This window comes from Callospermophilus lateralis, chromosome 6, assembly GCF_048772815.1.
Source record: "Callospermophilus lateralis isolate mCalLat2 chromosome 6, mCalLat2.hap1, whole genome shotgun sequence".
NCBI classification, from domain to species: Eukaryota; Metazoa; Chordata; class Mammalia; order Rodentia; family Sciuridae; genus Callospermophilus; species Callospermophilus lateralis.
Window position 1 is genome coordinate 100222883 of NC_135310.1, and position 20971 is coordinate 100243853.

General features: G+C 32.1%; 1 protein-coding gene across 1 annotated transcript in view; it reads left to right on the top strand.

The window, feature by feature from the left end:
• Nucleotides 1-20971, top strand: part of Bmp5 (bone morphogenetic protein 5) — a 110385-nt gene that overhangs the window by 65184 nt on the left and 24230 nt on the right. Inside the window, exon 3 of the mRNA XM_076860068.2 lies at nt 7101-7249. Within this exon, the coding sequence (XP_076716183.2) occupies nt 7101-7249 (149 nt within the window). The remainder of the gene's footprint in view (nt 1-7100; nt 7250-20971) is intronic.

Below are 20971 nucleotides of genomic sequence, written 5' to 3' on the forward strand. Positions count from 1 at the left end.
GCTAAACATTGATTTTTAAAGTCTTTGGCTCATTATTAGTAATGACTGCAGAGAGCTACAGTTTCCCATTGAATTATGTTATATGAGAAGAGATTACTAAGAAATAATACTCCAGGCAACTCCTTGTATTCTTCCTTACTCATGTTATGGTGAGAACAGTCCATTTTATTTTGATATTTAGAATCATTTATCCCACATAGTATAGTAGATTCTTATTGACTTCTTGATTCACAGTCATGAGAATGCCAAAATGGCCAGGTGGCTTTTTCAACTTTCAATCTAAAGGAACCATTGCTATCTCTATTAGTGTCAGAATTGTGCCATTGGGGACAAAGAGCTTTGGACCACTCAGAGACAAATGTTTCAGGAATCAGAAGCAAAACTTTTGCTAGTTTGATCAGGCAGAGTGAGTGAATAAGAAGAGGCCTGCCATTCCTAGCCTTTGATTTCCAGACCTATGATTCATCTGGCTATGAGAGAATAGTTATACTGGATATCTTAGTTATTGATTTGGATAATATAAAATCTTATTCCTTTAGATATTATTTCTATGGATATAAGTTTATTCTTGTAAGACATTGGCATCCAATTTGTGGAATAACTCCGTCATCAAAAAACCATTCCATTGTCCTGGGCCAGGATTTCAAAGTGATGTGAAACCTCAACATCAGTGAATTCCATGAGCATGAGAACACTCTGTTTTCTCTAAAATGAATTTGTCAACCAGTAGCAATTCTGTATACAATTCTATGAATAAGTGAATTAAACATTCTATAAGTTCATGATTGGTGATTTTGTGAGAAGCATCAAGGGCAGATAAGGCAAATCCATATTCATAATAACTATTTCAGGGCTGGGGATATAGCTTAGTTGATAGAGTGTGTGCCTTGCATGCACATGACCACATGGCCCTGGGTTTGATCCCCAGCACCAAAAAACAAAACAAAACAAAACAAAAAACAACAACAACAAAAAAACCCCATAATACCTATTACAGAAAGTACATAGTACTGTTCTTCTAGTGCTGAAGTCAGTTGTCCAAAATGATAAATCAAACACAAGGTAGCTGTCTAATCCTTCTGGGGAACACTACCAGAAGGAGTTATTGCAGAGATTTGACTTCCAAGATGGTGGGATTTAACAGTCCACATAAGGTTTTTGTTTTGCTTTCAATGCTGGACATTAGGTTCACAGGACAGTCAGAAAGGAAAGATAGATGTGAGTTTGAGGAAAAAAGAAATAAAAAAAAAAAAACCACAACCTGTGAAGATATCTGGAACCCATGAAGACAAACCTATCCTCAAGCCACCAGCTTCAATGATGCAGGTGTTTCTGGCTACCAGATCCTTACAGGTGTTCACATGCTTTGCCCTGGATCCTGAGAAACAGAATTAAGGAGAATTAGTGGGATCTTAAAAAGCTGTGGGTACAACTTCTGCTCACACCAATAAATGGTGCCAGCATATGTTGACAGTACTCCTAAGCTATAATAATGCTTGATCATAAAGCAGACTTCTAAGCATAAATAAGTCTACTGCTTTTACTTTCACTTTCCAAATGTTACCTAAGTTTCTTTTGTAGCCAACCCTAATCTAAAATCATGCAGAAGGCTTCCAGTTTTGTCGAATTGACATAGTAATATAAAACTACCATAAAGAGTGTATAAATGTTAAACTGAAAAAAGTGAATGAGTTAGTGAATAGATGGATGGATTTGTGTGATGTTTTAAGTCACTCTTTGGCTCCATTTTGACCCAAGTGGGTTGTTTTAACCTAGTGGCTCAGTTCAAACTTTTAGTATTCCAATCCAAAACCCCAATGATTTTTTTTTTTTTAGAATAACTAAAACAATTAAGGCATAGTTTGAGACTAAAGGGAGCTGTTATTTTATAAGAGAAAGTTTTCTGAAATTGGCATGTGGAAACCTGAGGTGTTCCTCCAATTGCCTGAGTGACCATGGGAAATCAATTTATTTCTACTGAAAATTCCTCATGAATAAACTGCTTTGCTAAGTAATTCATATCTCACTAATTCTAATATTCTATGATTTATTTTAATTACTTTCAGGAGTAAAAATCACAAACAATTGATTTCACATCAGACACTTTCAGACATAATCTTTTTGTGGTCTGCTAATAAGATTATCCCATTTATTCAGCTCAATAGGTGGGAAAGAAAATGAACATTTCAAACATCCCATACAACCTGCAGGTTTACTAATAGGCATGTTTTCACTTCTTATATGCCTGATTGTAAGGAGAACACATTATCATGATATAACCATATAGATAAAGATATTCCCTTTACCCAGGTAAAAAAGTCAAACAAATGAAGAATAGGAAATTGAATATTTATGCACTTGGATTTGTGTCTAGACATAGGTATATGATGAGTACACTTAACATGGTCATAACTATAAGAGTTTATTAACATAATTAGTTTTACTCTTTTTTTTCCTTAAGGTACAGGGGATTGAAACTTTCATGCATGCTAGGCAAGCACTCTACCCCTGAGCCACATTCCCAGCTCTATGTATTCATATTTTAAACCATGATTATAAAATAATTTATTTTTTCTTGTTTTACTCTTGAAACATACATGTGATGACTCTTTTCAAACATGTATTTTTGACATTATATATTTATCACTGGAGCCATATTTTGAATCATATATTACAGAGTTAAAAAGTAAATGATTTTCACTTCCATTTTTGTTACTTCAAAAAGAGTGATTTTTAAAATTTGTGTATGATATTGTCAATAGAAATATTTCCATCAAAAGCCCAAGTATCCACAGGTTTTTGCTGTGGATAAATGCTGTATCTCAAATGCAATATCTACTTCTATGCTTATGTAAGTTGTTTTTAAAAGGGTGAATTACTAAGACAGGCAATAGTTGGATAATTGAGACAATATTCTTAGGAATAACTATTATATTTCTTGGGTCTTCTTCTTTTGTACTTCCTCCTTTTCTTTTTCTTCCTTTCCTCATTCTGTTAACCCCTCTTTCTCCCTTTGTATTTTTTTTCCTTCTAGTAAACAATTATAACAGCTAATTTGAAAATCCAAATTGAATATTGATTAATGTCATTTGAAGGCAATATGGCTTCCCACATATTACATTTCCAAATCTCACAGGTCAAAATTAAGCAATTAACAGACGTTTGTGTTATGGTAGATCATGTAAAGATTCAACAATAACTTGTCTGTTCTTTCTTTCTAATATATATTATATATTGTCTCCATATTATATTATATTATATTATATATCAGTCTTGAGAAAATCTTTTAAGTTTTTATCATACCATGTTTTTATACACGGGGAAGCAGAGGCTGAGAAATTCCTTGATTGTTCAAGTTCTATCCCCAAATCCTTTTATTTCATTATAGTCCACAGATATTGGAATAAAGATGATAAAGTTAAGTTTTAGCTCTTCCATCATCATGTTTTTAGATATTTATTTCAGTTTTCCATTCTACCAATTTGTATTCTCAGATGAGTTATAAAAATGGTGGTAACTCAAATTATGCCTCCTGCCGCTCAGTCTTGAGTGATGTCTCTACCCTTCTGAAATTTTAAGATTCCCAAGGCTTGTATGCAAAATTCTTTTCTCTTTCAATAAATAAAAAGCACTCTCACTAGTAAGTATGTACCAACCCAACGATTTCCCATACATGATTAGACATATCTAAACCTCTGATTAAAGTCAGATCTGCTCAAATGTATTTGTATTGAATATAAGAGTTTATACACAGTGTATATTATATTTTTTACCTTTGAATACTTATACTTAATATGCCTAGATATTTCTTATCAAATAAATCTATTTGTGTGAGTACTGCAAATTCTTTATCTTTTTGTTGTTGGTTGTTTGCAGTACTACAGACTGAATCTAGGGCCCCTGCTTGCTAAGCAAGTGCTCTACTACTGAGCTATATCCCCAGGAACCTTCCCCCTCCTTTTAAATTTTTATTTTGAGACAAGGTCTCTCTGTGTTGTTGAAGTAGGATTTGAACTTGCAATCTTCCTCCTTGGGCCTCAGAGTGGAAGAGATAACAGGTATACCTTGTCACACCTATTAAATCCTTTACCTATTAAACAAGATTCAGCTTTCAAAAATGCATGATGACTTCATTGGCTGGAAAGCAAATTATTATGCTGATTTATATAATGATTTATATCATTCAGGCAAATGCCAAAATTTTACCTGAAAAGGAAAAATACAATTTTAGTTGTTATAAATCTCTATCAATATAAATTTATTTTCACGTATTTGTTTTTGCAAAATTTCATTATTGGTAAAATTGCTGTAATGTCAACAAATATTGCATGTTTTCATATAGGATTTTCCTTCCTTTTATAAAAGAAATACTTTTAAACAGTGTTATAGGCTGAATTTTGAGTCTCTCCCCACAAATTCATATGTTTAAGTCGTAGTCTTCAGTAAGACTTAGTCTCCATATGAGCTAATTTGAAGATAGGTGCTTTGCAGCGGTAATCAAGTTGAAGTGGGGTCATTAGGGTAAGTCCTAATTCAATTTGACTAATGTCAAAGTTGGACACAGAGGCATTTATAGAGGTAAGATGATTATCTATATGCTGAGAACCCTGGAATAGCTTCTTCCTTCAGACTTAAGAATTCTGCTAACACTTTGAGTTTGGAAGTATATCCCCCAAAACTATGAGACAATAAATTTGTCTTGTTTAAATAACCTAGTCTGCGGTATTATATTATGGAAACCTTGAGAAATTAACACAAATACCATTCTGAAATATTTGCTTGCATTCGTTCATGTAAATGGATTTTATTTACTTTGCTAGAAGGTAGATTTTAATTTTAGTTTTGCTAAAGTTAATTTTCCTGAAAATTAGTTTTATTATCATTGTATGAAATGTAAAGGGATTATAGAATTATTTCTGCTATAAGTAGATATATTTTTTCTATATGTGATTTCTCTCTACTGTATACTTTATAAATAAACTTTAACATTTTTTATAAGAATTTCTTCAAAAAGTTAAAATAGTGAGACAGATCAATTTTGACAAGTTTATTTTATACTGTTCATAGGAAATGCTTAGAATATTTTACTATTTCCACTGATACAAGTTCCATATTTCAGTGGACAAATTTTATGCTTCAAAAAATCATATTTAACTTTTGAAGAATGGGTGGGGATTTATTTTAAGTACTATTATGAAAAGTGCTCTATGAGTAAAAATTACAGAATTGCTTTCACTGAGATTATTAGTAATAGCTTTGATTTTCTGAAGAGATGTCTTTCAAAAGTTATCTTTGTTCTTTTTTTTATTTTTTCAAGTGTTTTAAGAATGGCATTATATGCTTTGTGGAGTTGATTAGGACATTTTTTACCATATTTCAAGTGAAACTTGAAAGCAGTGGAGCCCTTGAGTATTTCTTAAGTCACAGAGTGACTCCTTCTTCTGTTTAAGAAGTGAATACTGTGGTTGATTCCAAGATTACAGTCTGAGAGGTATTTAGCAAATATCTCAAAGCTTTAAGGACAATCCTTCTTTTCTTGGATTATGTTTTTTTGGTGGGTTTTCCAAGTTAGGAGAAAGAGGAAGAATTTGATTGACATTCTATGACGCTGTGACTATAATGGGTCCTTAAAATTCAAGTTTGAACTAAATGAATACTTTTATCACATTGTACTGTATGCTTGTCGTGTCTGCAGTATCTGAAACTGAGTCATTTGTCACATCTAACAAAGCAGCTGAAGGCTTCCTCTAGAAAACACTATTATTGAAGTGGTATAGAGAGAGTAAAGTAGGTGTAGTTCAATATAGGATAGCCAGATGATTTACTTGATCCTATTATACTTATTTAACTTATCAAGGCCAATGGGAGAATAGTATAAGTCAAATTAAAGAAACAAAGATGTCAGTTCTAAAATATTCAATGGGTATGTTTTACTTTCATTTCTGTTAAAAATAGTTTTATTTTCAATTTTAGGGTTCTTTGCTAAGATAAATAATATATGTGATTTATTCAAAAATTGTTTTTTACATTTTGTAAGCCACTTTTGAAGTGACTTCTATGATGTAGATTGATAGCAAATGCAGTAGAATAGTACTGCACTTATGACATACTTCTGATTTTCTCTATATAAGTAAAATGCTTTTAAATAGATTCAGCATAGTATAAAAGGTCATAAAAATGTATAATAGTGCTATTTCTATTTTACCTTCAAGGAGTTTCAATTTCATTATAATTAACCTATTTGAGCTTTAATTTCATCAATATGAATGATTAAATGAAATTTAATAAAGATAAAATGTCAGAAATAGTTAACATTTAGCTTAGAGGCTGCTGGTAGTAAGGAAACAATGAACAAAATAATCTGTTATATTTCAACAAGTATATACATTTGTGAATTTAATGATAAAATCAAATTTCATAAATGTTAACAACCACACCCTATGCAGACTATCCTGGAACAGGCGAGTTCCTTTTCATAGCCACAACTGTCCCTGGGGACTTACTCTTGCAGAGGATGTTATTTTCAGTCATTGTAGGTTGTGCCTCTCAACTCATGGGATTCATCACTTAATCCAACAGTGCCGTCTGTGACCCCTCTTGGCCTTCAGTATCCATATAACAATTATAATGAAAAATGGAAAATATTAGAAAACTATCCCTGAAACAGATGCTTGACTCATATCCTGCCTGTGCTCCATTCTTTTGAGAATCCATTTTCATCCAACATGGAGCAGCTTCTTTCATTTTTGACTGTATTTATTTGATCCTTTGTTTTGAGGACTACTTACAGATGTTAGTTTGAAGGAATACTGATGACCAGGGACCAGATTAAGACCACTAAGTCAGTTTGGAAAGGCCAGGAAGAAGCAGGAAAATGGAAATTACTTTCAGATATTACTAATCTGCATCAGGTTTGGATTAGGAGACCAGCAATAAAGGGTTATGTATCTTATTACTCATCACTTGAGTCACTTGTTCCCTTGTTCTTTAATCAACTCCTGTTATTTTAAAGAGTGCTTTTGAAATGTTTTCACTTAAGGATAGGAAATGATGATCTTCATTCAAACCTTTAACTTATTTTTTGTTTCTTTTCTCCTTAGGGATGCAGATCTGTTCCTGTTAGACACAAGAAGGGTCCAGGCTTTAGATGTGGGTTGGCTTGTCTTTGATATCACTGTGACCAGCAATCATTGGGTGATTAATCCACAGAACAATTTGGGCTTACAGCTCTGTGCAGAAACAGGTGATGGTAAGCACTGAATTTCATTTTTTTTTTTTTTGGTGGGGCTTCATTGAACACATTGAGAGTCACTGCTTTGTGTGGGATTTAACCAATATGTGTTTTACACTTATTTATAGAGTATAACACATTCCATATGATCATGCAGTATATTAATTAGTTAACTGATTTAGGTACTCATTCATCCACTACACATTTCTTTGCAGGCTTTGAGGATGGGAGGTAAAGAAAAAGATTATAGTGCTCCTGACCTCAAGGAATTTTCAGTCTGGTGTTCAGGACCTGTGTGAAAACAAGTAATTACTATAGAATAAGAATACCAAAAGAAAGCCATATGCAAAGTGCTACGGAGCTATGTTTTGATTGTGGTGGTAGTTGTACAACTATTTAATTTGTAAAAGTTTATAAGTCCGTACATCAAAGAAGAGTGAGAATTACTGTAGACAAATTTTATCTCAAAATGGGACTAAAAAGTGACAAATATCCAAAAAGTGCTAGAGAAACCAAGGAGATATCAGGGATATAAGGGAGGTGAGAGGATGAAATTCAAACAAGAGTCTCAAAAATTTCATAAAATAATATCAAATTAGGTCATAATACAGTCCCATGTTTGGTCAAAGACAACTGTTCCAGAATTGTTTGTGGGAGGGTCTGTAGGAAATCTTTTATTTAAGAAGCCACAGAAGAAATTCTAATTTTTATGCTCCCAATTTTTATTGAGTGCCTACTATTTGCCATGTGTTGGTTTAATATTGGAGATACAATGGTGAACAAAGGCAGAGTTGCTCTAAGAGGTTTATAATCAAATGAGACATGGGATAGTAATCACACAGTAACCTTGGTGAACACATGTCACTATAAGTTGAGTAGTCCAGTGGACATGTGAACATCAATGAGCAGATCTGAATTTCAACCTGAAAGATAAAGAATATATGATTAGGGGAAGAAATTGGTAGGGGTGGGGACAGGTGTTTTGGAGAAATGGAACATAATTTGTAAAGACTATGTGAAGAAAGACTTTGGCACATTCAATTAGAAGTTCAGGGAAGCCAAGGCCAATATATTCAGAGCTTTGTCAGCCTCTAATCACTCCAAACATTCCAAATTGAAATTTATACTTCTAGTTCATTTGAAATTATCTCAGGATAGGAGGATAGAGCATAATATCTTTAATGATGTGTTGACCTGATTAATGATTTTAAAACATTTAGAAATACACTATGAGGATATATGTGGTGCTCTTGCCTCTACCTTACAAATGTCACCATTAGTCTTATGGAGGCTAATCTTTAAGAAGAGAATAAACCTTATTTAAATTCAGTGCCTTTAGCTTTCCTCAGAATCAAACAAGAGAATATTAGCCACAGAGCCTGTCTCATTCATTCCTCCTCTGTATTTCACTAAAAGCCTACTTAATAAACTACAGAGTGAAGTACAAGTTGGGTCTGTCTGGGACAGGCTAAGACTCCATTGGTGGCATTTTTTCCACCTATAATAACTCACAGCCTGTGGATCATATCATAAACAGTTTGTGACTCCAAGGATTGAACATATAGAATGAGGATGACAGAAACAAATTAAGTAGATCACAGGGTTAGTCTAGTGAAGATTTCATGAAACTCAAATTCTGATCTGGATAAAGAAAGTTCTTTCTCACTGAGAGTGTTAGAGACAAAGTTTCATACCTTTCCTCCACCCCAATCCAGACCTTTCTATAGATCTTAATTACAACACTGAACTTTTGAATTTTTATAAACAATTCAAATATTTTGGATTATAGGTTATTTCCCTATTATGGTTTTGAGATTATTGTTAAGGATCCTCAGAGTTCAAGCATTATAAATGTAGGCTGAGAAAAGCACATGTTTAAATAATCTTCCAAGAATTCTTACAATGTTAAACTACTGTACATTTATGGTCAGAAATGTGACTGGGAAATCTGCACCGTGGGGGTAAGCCAATCGTTTCTTCCCTGGTATGTGGCCCAAACAAGAAAAATTAAATTAGTGGTATGTGCTTCTCCCAGTCTTTTCCTTGGGGATATGCTTGAAATGTCTAACTAAACAAATCAAGAAATCTATGAAATATGATCAGCCTGTTTCCTTTTGATTTCAACCCCCCTCGTCCCACATGAATTTTCTTAAGTTTTGTTCTTTTGTTTTTTTTTCACTCTTTTCTTATAATTCTTTTACAATTTGTACAACTTAACTTCTGTCTTTCTGTGAATTTATCTTTTTTTTCCTCTGAGAACTACTTTGTATTTTGAGTTTTCCTTTCTCTCATTTCTCTTTTATCTCATAGGTAATTTTACTTTAAGTACTATTATACTATTTCTCTATTTTTTTGAGCCTAAAATGAACTAACATTTAACTCTTCAAAGGTTTCCAAATTTTAGGATTTGTTTTGAGATATGGCCTTTTTGTTTTTCTAATATCGTCTAATTTGAAGTATATTAAAATAGTTGCATGTGCTAGGCTAGCTGGATTTTTGCTTTATGCAATCCTTAAAATAGATTTTAAACAGAAGTGGAGACTACATGACCTTGGAAAAGCAAGTGACCTTCCTGGTACCTTAGTTTTATTAACTGCAACCTCATGGAGACTATACACATGACGTTTTTCTATAAATATGAAGAACCAGATGCTTCAGTGTGTTAGAGTGTCACTCATTACCACTGCTGGCATTCCTAGTGCGACATTGCTTCTAACTGAACAGACCATCTTTAATTGGCAATAATTGTTTCTGAGTATGTTTATTTCTCAGCAAAAGAATTTAGAAATCAAAAGGATAAAACTACTCAGGAAAGTCTGCTTTCAAATTCATTTGCTGGCTATTATTCATTTGCCTGACATAAAATTACTGTCTATACATGTTAAAAGTTGAAATGTTCAAAGAGCATATACCTGGGACACAGATACGTGTGTGTATTTAACTATAGAAAGAATAGAATGCCTTCCTGATAAAAATATGCAATTAAGACACTGTGAAAGTCAGAATATAGATGATTAAAAGCAAATAGAACAAAGCCAAAAGAGCCTTGGTTGGGGTGGCTTTTAAGCTGCATCAGCTGGGTAGGCTGTTAAGTAGTAGAGATGAAGAAGAAATCACAGGGGTGGTAGTGAGAACAAGAGAGAATTCATTCCTGGATGAGGAAACAATGTGAGTAAATACATAGAATGGCAAATGCATGGCATATTCTAGAAAAATGTTATAGTATAGAACTGGATAAAACAATACTTATGTATAAAATATGGTTGCAGATGCTATTAGGAAAGTGATCTAGGAACAATTCATGGGAGAAACATGGCATCTAAATTAAGTATACTGTATTCTTGTAACTTAGTTCCTAAGTCATAAAAGAACTAGGCTTGTTGCTTAAATAAATCACAGGAACACAATTATGATTACATAGTTGAATGAATATCCATTTCAGGAGGTCCTGGCATGTGTATCTCTCCTTCATAACTATATCCTTGATGCTTGGCATAGTGCAGGTTGTAAATGCTAAAAAGATGTAGTGGATGATCGAATGAGCTTGTTATTTAAAAAGTTCTTTTAGGCCATCTGCCAGTGAACATGTCTAAAGAAGACTTTTTGATGTTTATTTGGGGTGATTCTTAACCAAACCAATTTGATATAACACAGGAGCAAAATTTTGTAGAGCAAACCTGTATATTGCAATAGTTAAATAGTTTCGATTATAAGGTGAGAAAAGTCAGTGATATATATTATTAAATTTAGTTTACCTTACCTCTGTAAAAAAAATAGCAAAAAGGACTAAATATATTTTGGAAATCAAAAGGCTGTTGAAATCAAAAGTAGCACTATGATTCCTCAGAGCGCCTGTACAAAATATGGCAGTTTGTGGAATACTCTTGTTAGAAATTTGTTAAATGAACTGCAGTAGATTTGGCAAGAGAGTGTAAGGGTATTTTATTGATTTTTTTTTTTTTTTTTTTTTTTTGCTAAACATAATTATCTGAGCTCCATATGTTTGTTTCAGCAAAATAAAACAAACACATGAGCAAGCAAATTAAAAAAAAAAAAAGCATAGTTGCTTCTTAGTGGCAAAATATAGAGATTACAGACAAATTGTTTTATACAATTGTGTAAATTATTTTCCAAGTTCTCAAGTACTCTTTTTGTCGTTAATAGATCTCTATGATAAAATAGGTACTATTTTTATTTTTAATAGCAAATGAGTAAGCTTAGATCTATATATTATAGTCCATTGTAAGATTTTCAGTTCAATAAATTGGAAAGACACATTAATCATCTTACTTATTAGTTCTTTATTAACATTTCTAATAAATTTATGGCGATGATTTTTTCCCCTAGATGCATACACATGGTTTATTATACATATAGCAATTTCATCTAGCTTTTAAGACTTGGATTTTCCCCTAAAAACTATAATTTTCCATTGTTTGATGCTTTATATAGTTCTAACTTTCCAAGTAAATTAATTCTTTTTTCAATCATGGGTTTATAGAATAATTTAAAGAAGGAAAAACAAAGATAGTATTTTTGGGTTCATTATAATGTCTTTTAAAAACCCCTATGTTTTCAAACATTTTAGGGCTGGCAGTACTCACAATGAATTTTGCCAATGACTTTTTTCTTTTTTAATCAATCCCGCTTATATGTCAAAGAAAATTCAGTCCGTATGTTTCTGATTCATTTGTATTCAAGTCATCAAAGTGTTGTTTTGTTAGAATATTGTTTAATGTTCAAGAAACAGTATGATGTCCTTTTTAAAATAAGACTCTAAAGGCCATTTTTCTTTGACAAAGCCACAGTCTAATATCAAGGTAAAATTTTGGGTTTAAATTCAGAGATTTCAATTTTCACTGAATTTTGTACCAATATCAAGAAAAAGATTTCAGAAAAGAGAGGTATTAAACGTCAAATTAAATTCCATTATAATTGGTGCTTAATGGTAAAATGAATTTATAAGTATTGCTTATAGATAACTTGGAATTTAAAGTTTTAATAGTTAATTTAAATGAGAAGGATAAATAGAATCTATAAATATTCTGGATATATAAGTCACAAAAAGAAATCATTAGGAAAATAGATTAAAATACCAATGTTGATGAACATTAATATTTTAATAAATATTAAAATTAAAATGAATATGATAACAATTACCCCACAAGAATTGTGAGGTTGTGTTGGCAGTAGTATCTGGCATGTGGAAGTGCAAGAATTCAGGTCTGTATACTAAAATGAACTAGAGATTACACAGTGACTTTTCACTCACTGTAGATCTGGGAGGTTCTCCTTTCAATTAGGACAAGGTCTTTTATTCAGGCAGTTGAACAGATTATTTAAAGAGGGTTTGAATAAATTTACATGTCAAACTCTGTGTATGTGAGAGAGGGTTCTTCACCTAATTTTTTTAACTTAATAAATCCTGGAATATATTCTTTTTAGATGGAAGTTTTTGGATAAATACATAGGGGAAGGGTAAAATTGATACATGATCTAAATTTGAGTTGGCAGCACAGTGTATAAGTTGTTTTGTTCTTAGGTTCATTTTCTTTTTTTTTTTTAAGAGAGAGTGAGAGAGGGGAGAGAGAGAGAGAGAAATTTTTGATATTTATTTTTTAGTTATCAGCGGACACAATATCTTTTGTTTGTACGTGGTGCTGAGAATCGAACCCCGGGCCACACGCATGCCAGGCGAGCGCGCTACCACTTGAGCCACATCCCCAGCCCCTTAGGTTCATTTTCAATAACTTTGATAAAAGCTTACTGATAAGAAACTTTTAAATATGTTCCAATCTAAGACACAAATCCAAGAGATATTAACACAAAGAGACATGTATCATGTTTAATGGAAGTTTTTATTGGTTGGCTATTCATATGTAACATAGAATATTAAATTTTTATTACTTAATGTGGTAGTAAGGCTCAATTATTTTATTTTTAGAAAAATAGCAGTTATTTTGGGGGTAATTAATTGCACCAAATGGAAATAGGACAGTTTTTTTTTTGTCTCTCAATATGGTTATGTAAACAAAGCTAATTTATGATAGGCTGATCTACATTAACATCAGAAAAAATTTTCAATTTAAAGATGCCACTGTATAGATTAGTATTTGACTCAATAACCTATAAATCAGCCTCAGACATTACAAGAACTTCTTACAAAAAAAGTAGAATTACAGGCAGGACTTTAATGCTCATGGAACACATGGTTCAAGAATAGTGATATTCTTTGCTAAAGACTAGGAACTAATGGTTCCTAATAATACATGTTATACTGATATTTATAGCAAACTATATAAAATCACTTTTACTGTATATAAATAATATTTCCCATAAAATAATGAGAAAACAAAGAGATTTCATGAATTGATTGGAAGAACATTAAGACAGACCTTATGGGGTGGGTTCATAGGGGCAGGAAAGATGGTGGAATGAGATGGACATCATTAACCCAGGTACATATATGATTGCATATATGGTGTGATGCTACATTAGGTACAACTACAGAAATGAAAAGTTGTGCTGCAGTTGTGTACAATGAATCAAACTGCATTCTGCTGTCAAATATACCTAATAAAAATAAATAAATTAATAAAAAATAAAAGAGAGGTTGGTAAGGAAACACTGAATTTTTATCTTAGTTAAAATCAACCATTATGCCAAGATTACACTCATTTCTAAGAGTCAAAGTACAATTAACTAATTATATTTTACCAGGTACTATATTTTAGACAAACTAAAAAGAAGTTGCTACACTAAGTATTTCAGAGCTTTATTCATATTGAGAATAACCATTTCTATCATCAAACAGCATCATACATCAACAACAAACACTGTAAGTACTAAAAATATTTCAAGAAAACAAACCACTGTAGGGGCCTCCTGCTCAGATTATAAACTGTACCGGTCTGCATGTATTTCCCACAGATGTAAAGAAGTTAAGTGTTTATGTGTATATGAATGTCACAATGAAAGCCACCAATATGAATAATCAATCTGCACCAATAAAAATAATAACAAGGTAAATTTACAGCTTTATTCTGCTTCTAGGTTCACAATAGTTTTTTCTATTTCATTTGTCATAGTCTCAACAATTTAGTTCCCTTTTATTTTCTCAAAGTTATTATAAAAAAATCCAGAACATCTTCAGTCATCAGAAAAATTAAGTGTAAATGAAGATATTAAATTTTATGACCCATAATTTTCCAACTTCTATACTCTTTAACCTGTGATTATTCTTCATTCATTCCAGAAATTGATAACTGTTATGGCTATGTTAATAAGGTATTATGGTTTGGATATAAAGTGTCCCCCAAAGACTCATGCGTTGAAACATTGGTCCCCAATTCAGTAATATTCAGAGGTTGGGATTTGGGGAAGTAATAGCATCATGAGGGCTCTGACCTCTTCAGTAGATTAATCTATTGAGGGATTCATACTTTGATGGTTTTATTTGGATGTGGTAGAATCTGGAGGAGGTGAGGCTTAGTTGGAGGAAGTGGGTCACTAGAGGTGTGCCCTGGGAAGGTTTACCTTGACTCAGGCTTCTTCATTACTCTCTGGTTCCTGGCTGCCCTGAGGTAAGCAGCTTTCCTTCACCAGACCCTTCTGCCATGATGTCCTGGTTGACCACAGGTCCAGAAATAGTGGAGCCAGCTGATCGTGGACTGAAACCTCTGAAAACCAAAAGCCAGCATAAATCGACTCTCTGCTAATTAGGTTTTGTTTCATGTATTTTGTCATAGCAATGGAAATCTAACACATGGTATGGGATTAGTTGTTTTCTATAACCTTGATTTTTAAAAATTTCTATTGTTTCTTATTATATGAGAAGTCATTTAACATACTAATAAAATTTGTGTTCAAAGTTGCTATACACTATAATATTTCCTAAATATGCCCTGTTAAAATCACATTTTTCCAAAATTTCTTAGTATCTTTTGAATAACAGCATATTCCTAGTTAGAAAAACAGTCTAACATCTAATGTTTGCATTGATTATAGAGTATACAAATGAGTATGTTGCTAATTTTTTCCTTTTACCTTTATTAAGAATAAGTGTGTTTGTTAGGGTGGGATATAGCTCAGTTGGTAGAGTGTTTGCCTCACATGCACAAGTCCCTGGGCCCAATCCCAGCACCACAAAAAAATAAAATAAAATATAAGAATAAGTGTGTTTGTGTGAGAGATAAAGAGATTTTAATATAATATGTACTTAATAAGTCTGGTATGTATTCTTTTCAAATATAAGTTTATGGTTAAGTAAGTTTGTCATATTATCCTTACTGTCCTTAGGACAGCCATTTTTACCTCAGGGAAAAAAAATCTCAAAAGTAAGCATCTGTTGTTAAGGACTATCTGTGTCAAGGATCAGTTGATCTATGTGGCTGGTTAATCTGAATATCAGCTGACAGAGCTAATAAGTAGCAGAAGAAATTCAAAGATCAAGGGTGATATTTTCCTTTTTCTCCTGCTGTTTTGACTACAGTTTCTCATTATTATTTATCTAAGTTCACAAAGTTAAATTATGTCCACTTATCACAGGATCTTTTAAACATCTTAAGATTTGATAATATTCCTCTCCTTTTTCTGAATGTTATCTTATAAAGCAATTAAGTCATTTTTGTTTATAAAACCATATGGCTCCCTGTGTGCTGAATTTATGGTGATGACAATTAGATTTAAATACATGAGAATGTCTATATCCAGGAAACAACAAGTTTTACATATCTTTCTAGATGTTCTGAAAGGAAAAACACACTCCCATGATTTGTTCTAGATAAATATTATAAATAAGTAGTCCTTTATGCTTTATGTATTCTTTCAAGTTAAGGATAAGCAGAGCTTCAGTCTTAAATAAGTATTTAATAATAAATTAGGAAGATAGTTGAAAATAGTTATCTTCAAATACTTCAAGAAATTAAATTAAAAAGTTGGACTCTCTCTGTAGTCCAGAAGTCATATAAATGTGTAAAAAGGGCAGATTTAGAGCCCAATTCAAGAAAAAAGTGCCTGAGAAATGCAAGTTAATGGTCATGGAATTGTTTGTTCTGTGAGTGAGTGAACTACATGAGACCGGAAGAATTAATCATTTAGCTGATTAGGGATGATAGCAAGAAATAATTTCTCAGGTAATTTCGAAGGTTTCTTAGAATGTTGCTGAACTACATAATGTAAGCCAATTAAAACCTATAAGCACATAATTATACTTTAAGCATCATACATATGTAGATAATATATGCAGAGATAGTACTTAAATAGAAATGTATCATTTTTAAAAAAGCTGGTATTAAATAGTTACATTCAAAACAAAACTCAAGGTATTGATTTTCATGTGTAAAATATGAGACAAGGAAACTGGCAAAAGGAAGCAAGAAAGATTAGACATCTTTCTTTATGTGTGTAAAAGGGAAATATCCAGGCATATACACATTCTCAAGTATTCATGTGAGAGATCAAATATAAATTCTTAATTGAAAGTCTGTATTTGTTGAGTTTAAACTCCTCTTCATTGCATTTAGCCTTATATTTTCTTCTACTTTTAACTGTGACAGTAATTTACTTAGAATCACAACAAAACATAAAACTCAAACTAAATTTTTCCAGAACACATCAATTTTATTTGCATACTTTAATTTTATTTCATTTTTTGCTGGACTGGGGAGTAACCCAAGACCTCCTACATGGTAGGCAAACCTCTACTACTGAGTGACACTTGAACGCCCAGAGCATTTTAGAGTGACTTCTGTTTCTATCATATTTCTATAGAATTTCATAATCATTAAAACAGAAATTAATCTTTAAGAATGTATTAGATTCTGAAAATCATTTTCTGTATGAGCCAAGCCTTGGAGAGAGAGTTCAGAGATGGCTAAAGGAAACAAGTGCATTTGTCATTTTTTAAAAATATTAATTTTTTAAGTTGTAGGTGGACACACAATACCTTTATTTCATTTTTACGTAGGGCTGAAGATAGAACCCAGTGCCTCACACGTGATCTGCGAGCGCTCTGGTCATTTTAATGCGAATGTTAACAAAAGTAGACATTGAAAAAAATTCTTGTACATTTTTAAAATGTTACTAGATTGTAAAAATTACTAGATTTCTACTGAAAATTACCAGATTTCTACTGAAAATAAAGATGACATAAATTTCCCTTGGGGATTAAAGTCAGTATTTGTTAATTTGTCAAAAACCCAAGTAGGCTGTGACCCATGGGTTTTCTAACTGGGGTAACATCTTAAAACATTATGAATATAAATCTTTCCGCTTTGCTTAGTTTTTTTGCCCTTTGCCCACTGCTTAAAATTTTCAAAATCATCAATGTGTCTTTTTTTATGGCTAGAGTAAATAAATGCAATTATTGGAACACTGATAAATTTCTACTTTATTCAACCAAAGAATTCATATTTTTATTAATCATGATTTTCATAAACTGTACTTCATGTGTTTTCAAACATATCAACATTTATTTTCTGACTATACAAATATGCTTTATATATTCTTATTTTGGTAATATTTTTACTAATAACAACTGTTCTTCCATGCTATTATTTCACCTTTTTAAATTCTATATTGTCAATTCAGGTTTTGCCTCTTAAGGACATCTTTAATTCATTATTAATAAGTATTTAAACCATGAATTTGCTGCGATGGTCAATTAAAATCATGTTAATTATATTAGTGGAAACTAACATTTTCTGACAGCTTACTAAATGACAGGCATTTTGCTAAATTCTTTGAAAGGAATGTCTACTTTTTCTTCTCTATTATTATCTCATTTTGTACATGAAGAAGCAGTCTTAGAAAGCATAAAAATCTTTTGCCCATAAATCTAAAATGGACTGGTTTTCAGAGCCTGTCTTTTATATACTAACTCTTGATTAATCTTGTACAAATTCCAAGCTAAAAAATGTACTTTTATAATTTCCTATTAAAATGATGTTATTAAAAATGATTATTATAGGACAAAATTGAATCTTATTTTGGATCTATTGGGAATTACCTTTGAGTTTCTTTACTTTCTGCCTGCAGTTTAATTGTGATCTGACCCACACAAAACAATAGCATTTCTACCATTCTTTCCCTAAATCTAACTACTTCAATTTTTCTTTTAGTCTCTTACATAATCATAGTTAATTTGATAAATTCATAAATTGGAAAGAGGAAAATGTAACTTTTGTTAGTCATTTACTTCAACATCTAATTAAATTTAGCTAAATTTAATTTATTTTAATTTGATAATGATCTTCCCCCTTCTTTTCTGTCTTATGCTGCTTAGTAATGTGTTCAGACTTCCTTCCCTTATTTTCTCTATTTTTCCCTGGCTCATACTCCCTACCATGGAATCTTTATATGTACTCCTTTCCCCCTACCTCCTCTTTAAAAGACGTTATTTATTTTTCAGTATACAGCAGTTTTAGGTTAAGAGCAAAATAGAGAGGAAGGTTGTGAGATATCCCATGTGTTCTCTACCCCCATACATTCATAGCCTCCCCCACTGTCTACATGCCTCACAACATGGTACATTTGTTACAGTTTATGAGCCTACATGGACACAGCAATAGTGCTCAAACTTTGTATTTGGGTTAACTCAGTGTTGTACTTATGCTGAATATTTTTTATGCCCTAAAAATGTTATATGTTCTATTTTATGCCTCCTTCCCCACCCTGGCAACCACTGATCTTTTTACTCTAAAGTTTTTCCTTTTTCAGGATATTATGTAGTTGGTTTTGTTCAGTATGTAGCCTTTTCAGATTGGCTTATTTTATTTAGGAATACACATTTATGTTTCCTCCATGCTAGGAGGTGAATGAAGCAGGAGGATCATAAATTTGAGGGGAGCCTGGGCAACTTAGCAAGACCCTGTCCCGAAATAAAATTTTTAAAATGGACTGGGAATAAACTTCAGTAGTTTAGTATTTTCCCTATTCATTTATTTTTTTATTGAATATTATTCTACTGTCTGTATGTACCAAAGTTTATTTATCCATTCACTACTGAAGGTCACTTTGGTGGCTTCTATGTTTGGGCAATTACTAATAAAGCTGCTAGGAATATTCATATGCTGGTTTTAGTGTACATACACTTTTTCCTACTTACCAAGGTTTGTAGGATCCCATAATAAGAATAAGTTTAGTTTTATAAGAAACCACCAAACTTTCTTTCAAAGTGGTTGTGCCGTTATGAATTCCCATGTTGACCAGTGAGCCCTATTGCTCCATATCTTCACTAGCACTGGTATGAGTGTTCTGGATTTAGGCCCTTCTGATAGGTGTGCATTTCCCTGAAGATACATGATGTGGAGCATCATTTTCTAGGCTAATGTGCCATCTGTATATGTTCTTTGATGTGGTGCCTATTAAGATCCTTGGCCCATTTGTTTTTAACTGGGTAGATGTACTTGAGTTTCAAGAGTGTTTTGTGTATTTTATCAGATATGTCTTTGGCAAGTATTTTCTCCTTCATTCTGGCTTGTATTTTCCTTCTCTTGACAGAAGAGATTTTTAATCTTAATGAAGTCCAGCTTTTCAATTTTTTTCCCCATTGGTCATGCCTTCAGTAACCCCCCCCCCTTCTCTACCTTTTCTTAAAATGTCACCTGATGCTTAAGCTTGTATTTTAAAACAGGTACAGCAGACTCACACTGAGACTAGTCAAGTATTCAGTTTCTAAAACTTATTTACTTTTACACAAAATTTTGGCATAAAATCCATTCTTTCTCTCAACCTACTATCCCATCTCCAAGTATCAAAGCTGATAATCAGCATTATCTCAGCCATAAAGAGTCCTTGTGCTACTTGGATTATATTTTGGGGAGCAACACATTGGATGAACTTTTCCACCCAAAATTTAGAAGAAATACTCTGTCATTTAAACCTATTTTTATTTGTCAGTGTGTTTTGCTTTTTTAAAAACCTCATATTTTGAACAAAATGGTTTTAATGTAATTTGCAGATCCCTTAATTTAGTTGAAAATGTAGAATAATTATCCTGATTTTAAAAAATTATGTATATTTTTAATATCTGTTTTTATATTTTTCTTCAATCAGTACTCTGAAATGGACCTTATGCATAGTTCAGTTTAGTCCTGTATAATGATTAATAGGGAGGCAATATTTTTTCCTTAATAAATAAGTGTGTTTATAAAATATATTCAGTAATAAACTAAAAGATTCAAATATGTTATTTTATCATGTCCACTATATATACAACATTATAAAATTAGGTTTTAAAAGTAATTGCTTTTGTTTGAATAGTATATTTATATTTGAATGAGAGCTGCATGGTAAACATAATTACTTATCCAAAGGTTAGCATCACAACTCCAGAACATACTTGAAAAGGGGTTTTTAAGATCAGTGATCTAAAGTAAGCAGTGACAAACAGGAGTTAGTTGTGGTTCATTATCTGGTGAAAGATGTATTTTACAATTTTTAAATATTTCTCTTAATGGGAAGAGATATGAAAGTGTTTAGCTACATCTGTATTTCTGTTTTTGATTTTCCTTAATTCAGAACAGTAACCATGGAGCACCAATCTTGCCAAACAAATGCCAATGTCAGGAACATATTCCAGTTTTTGTTGCTTTATTCCTATTCTAGACTCTTAACTATGGCTAAACTAATGATCTGAGGAGTAAATATTTTTCATGGTAATATCAAGTTGTGGCCATGAAAAATGAGAAATAGTACTTATTATCATCATGCACTTCAGTTAACTCTGTTTTTTCTATT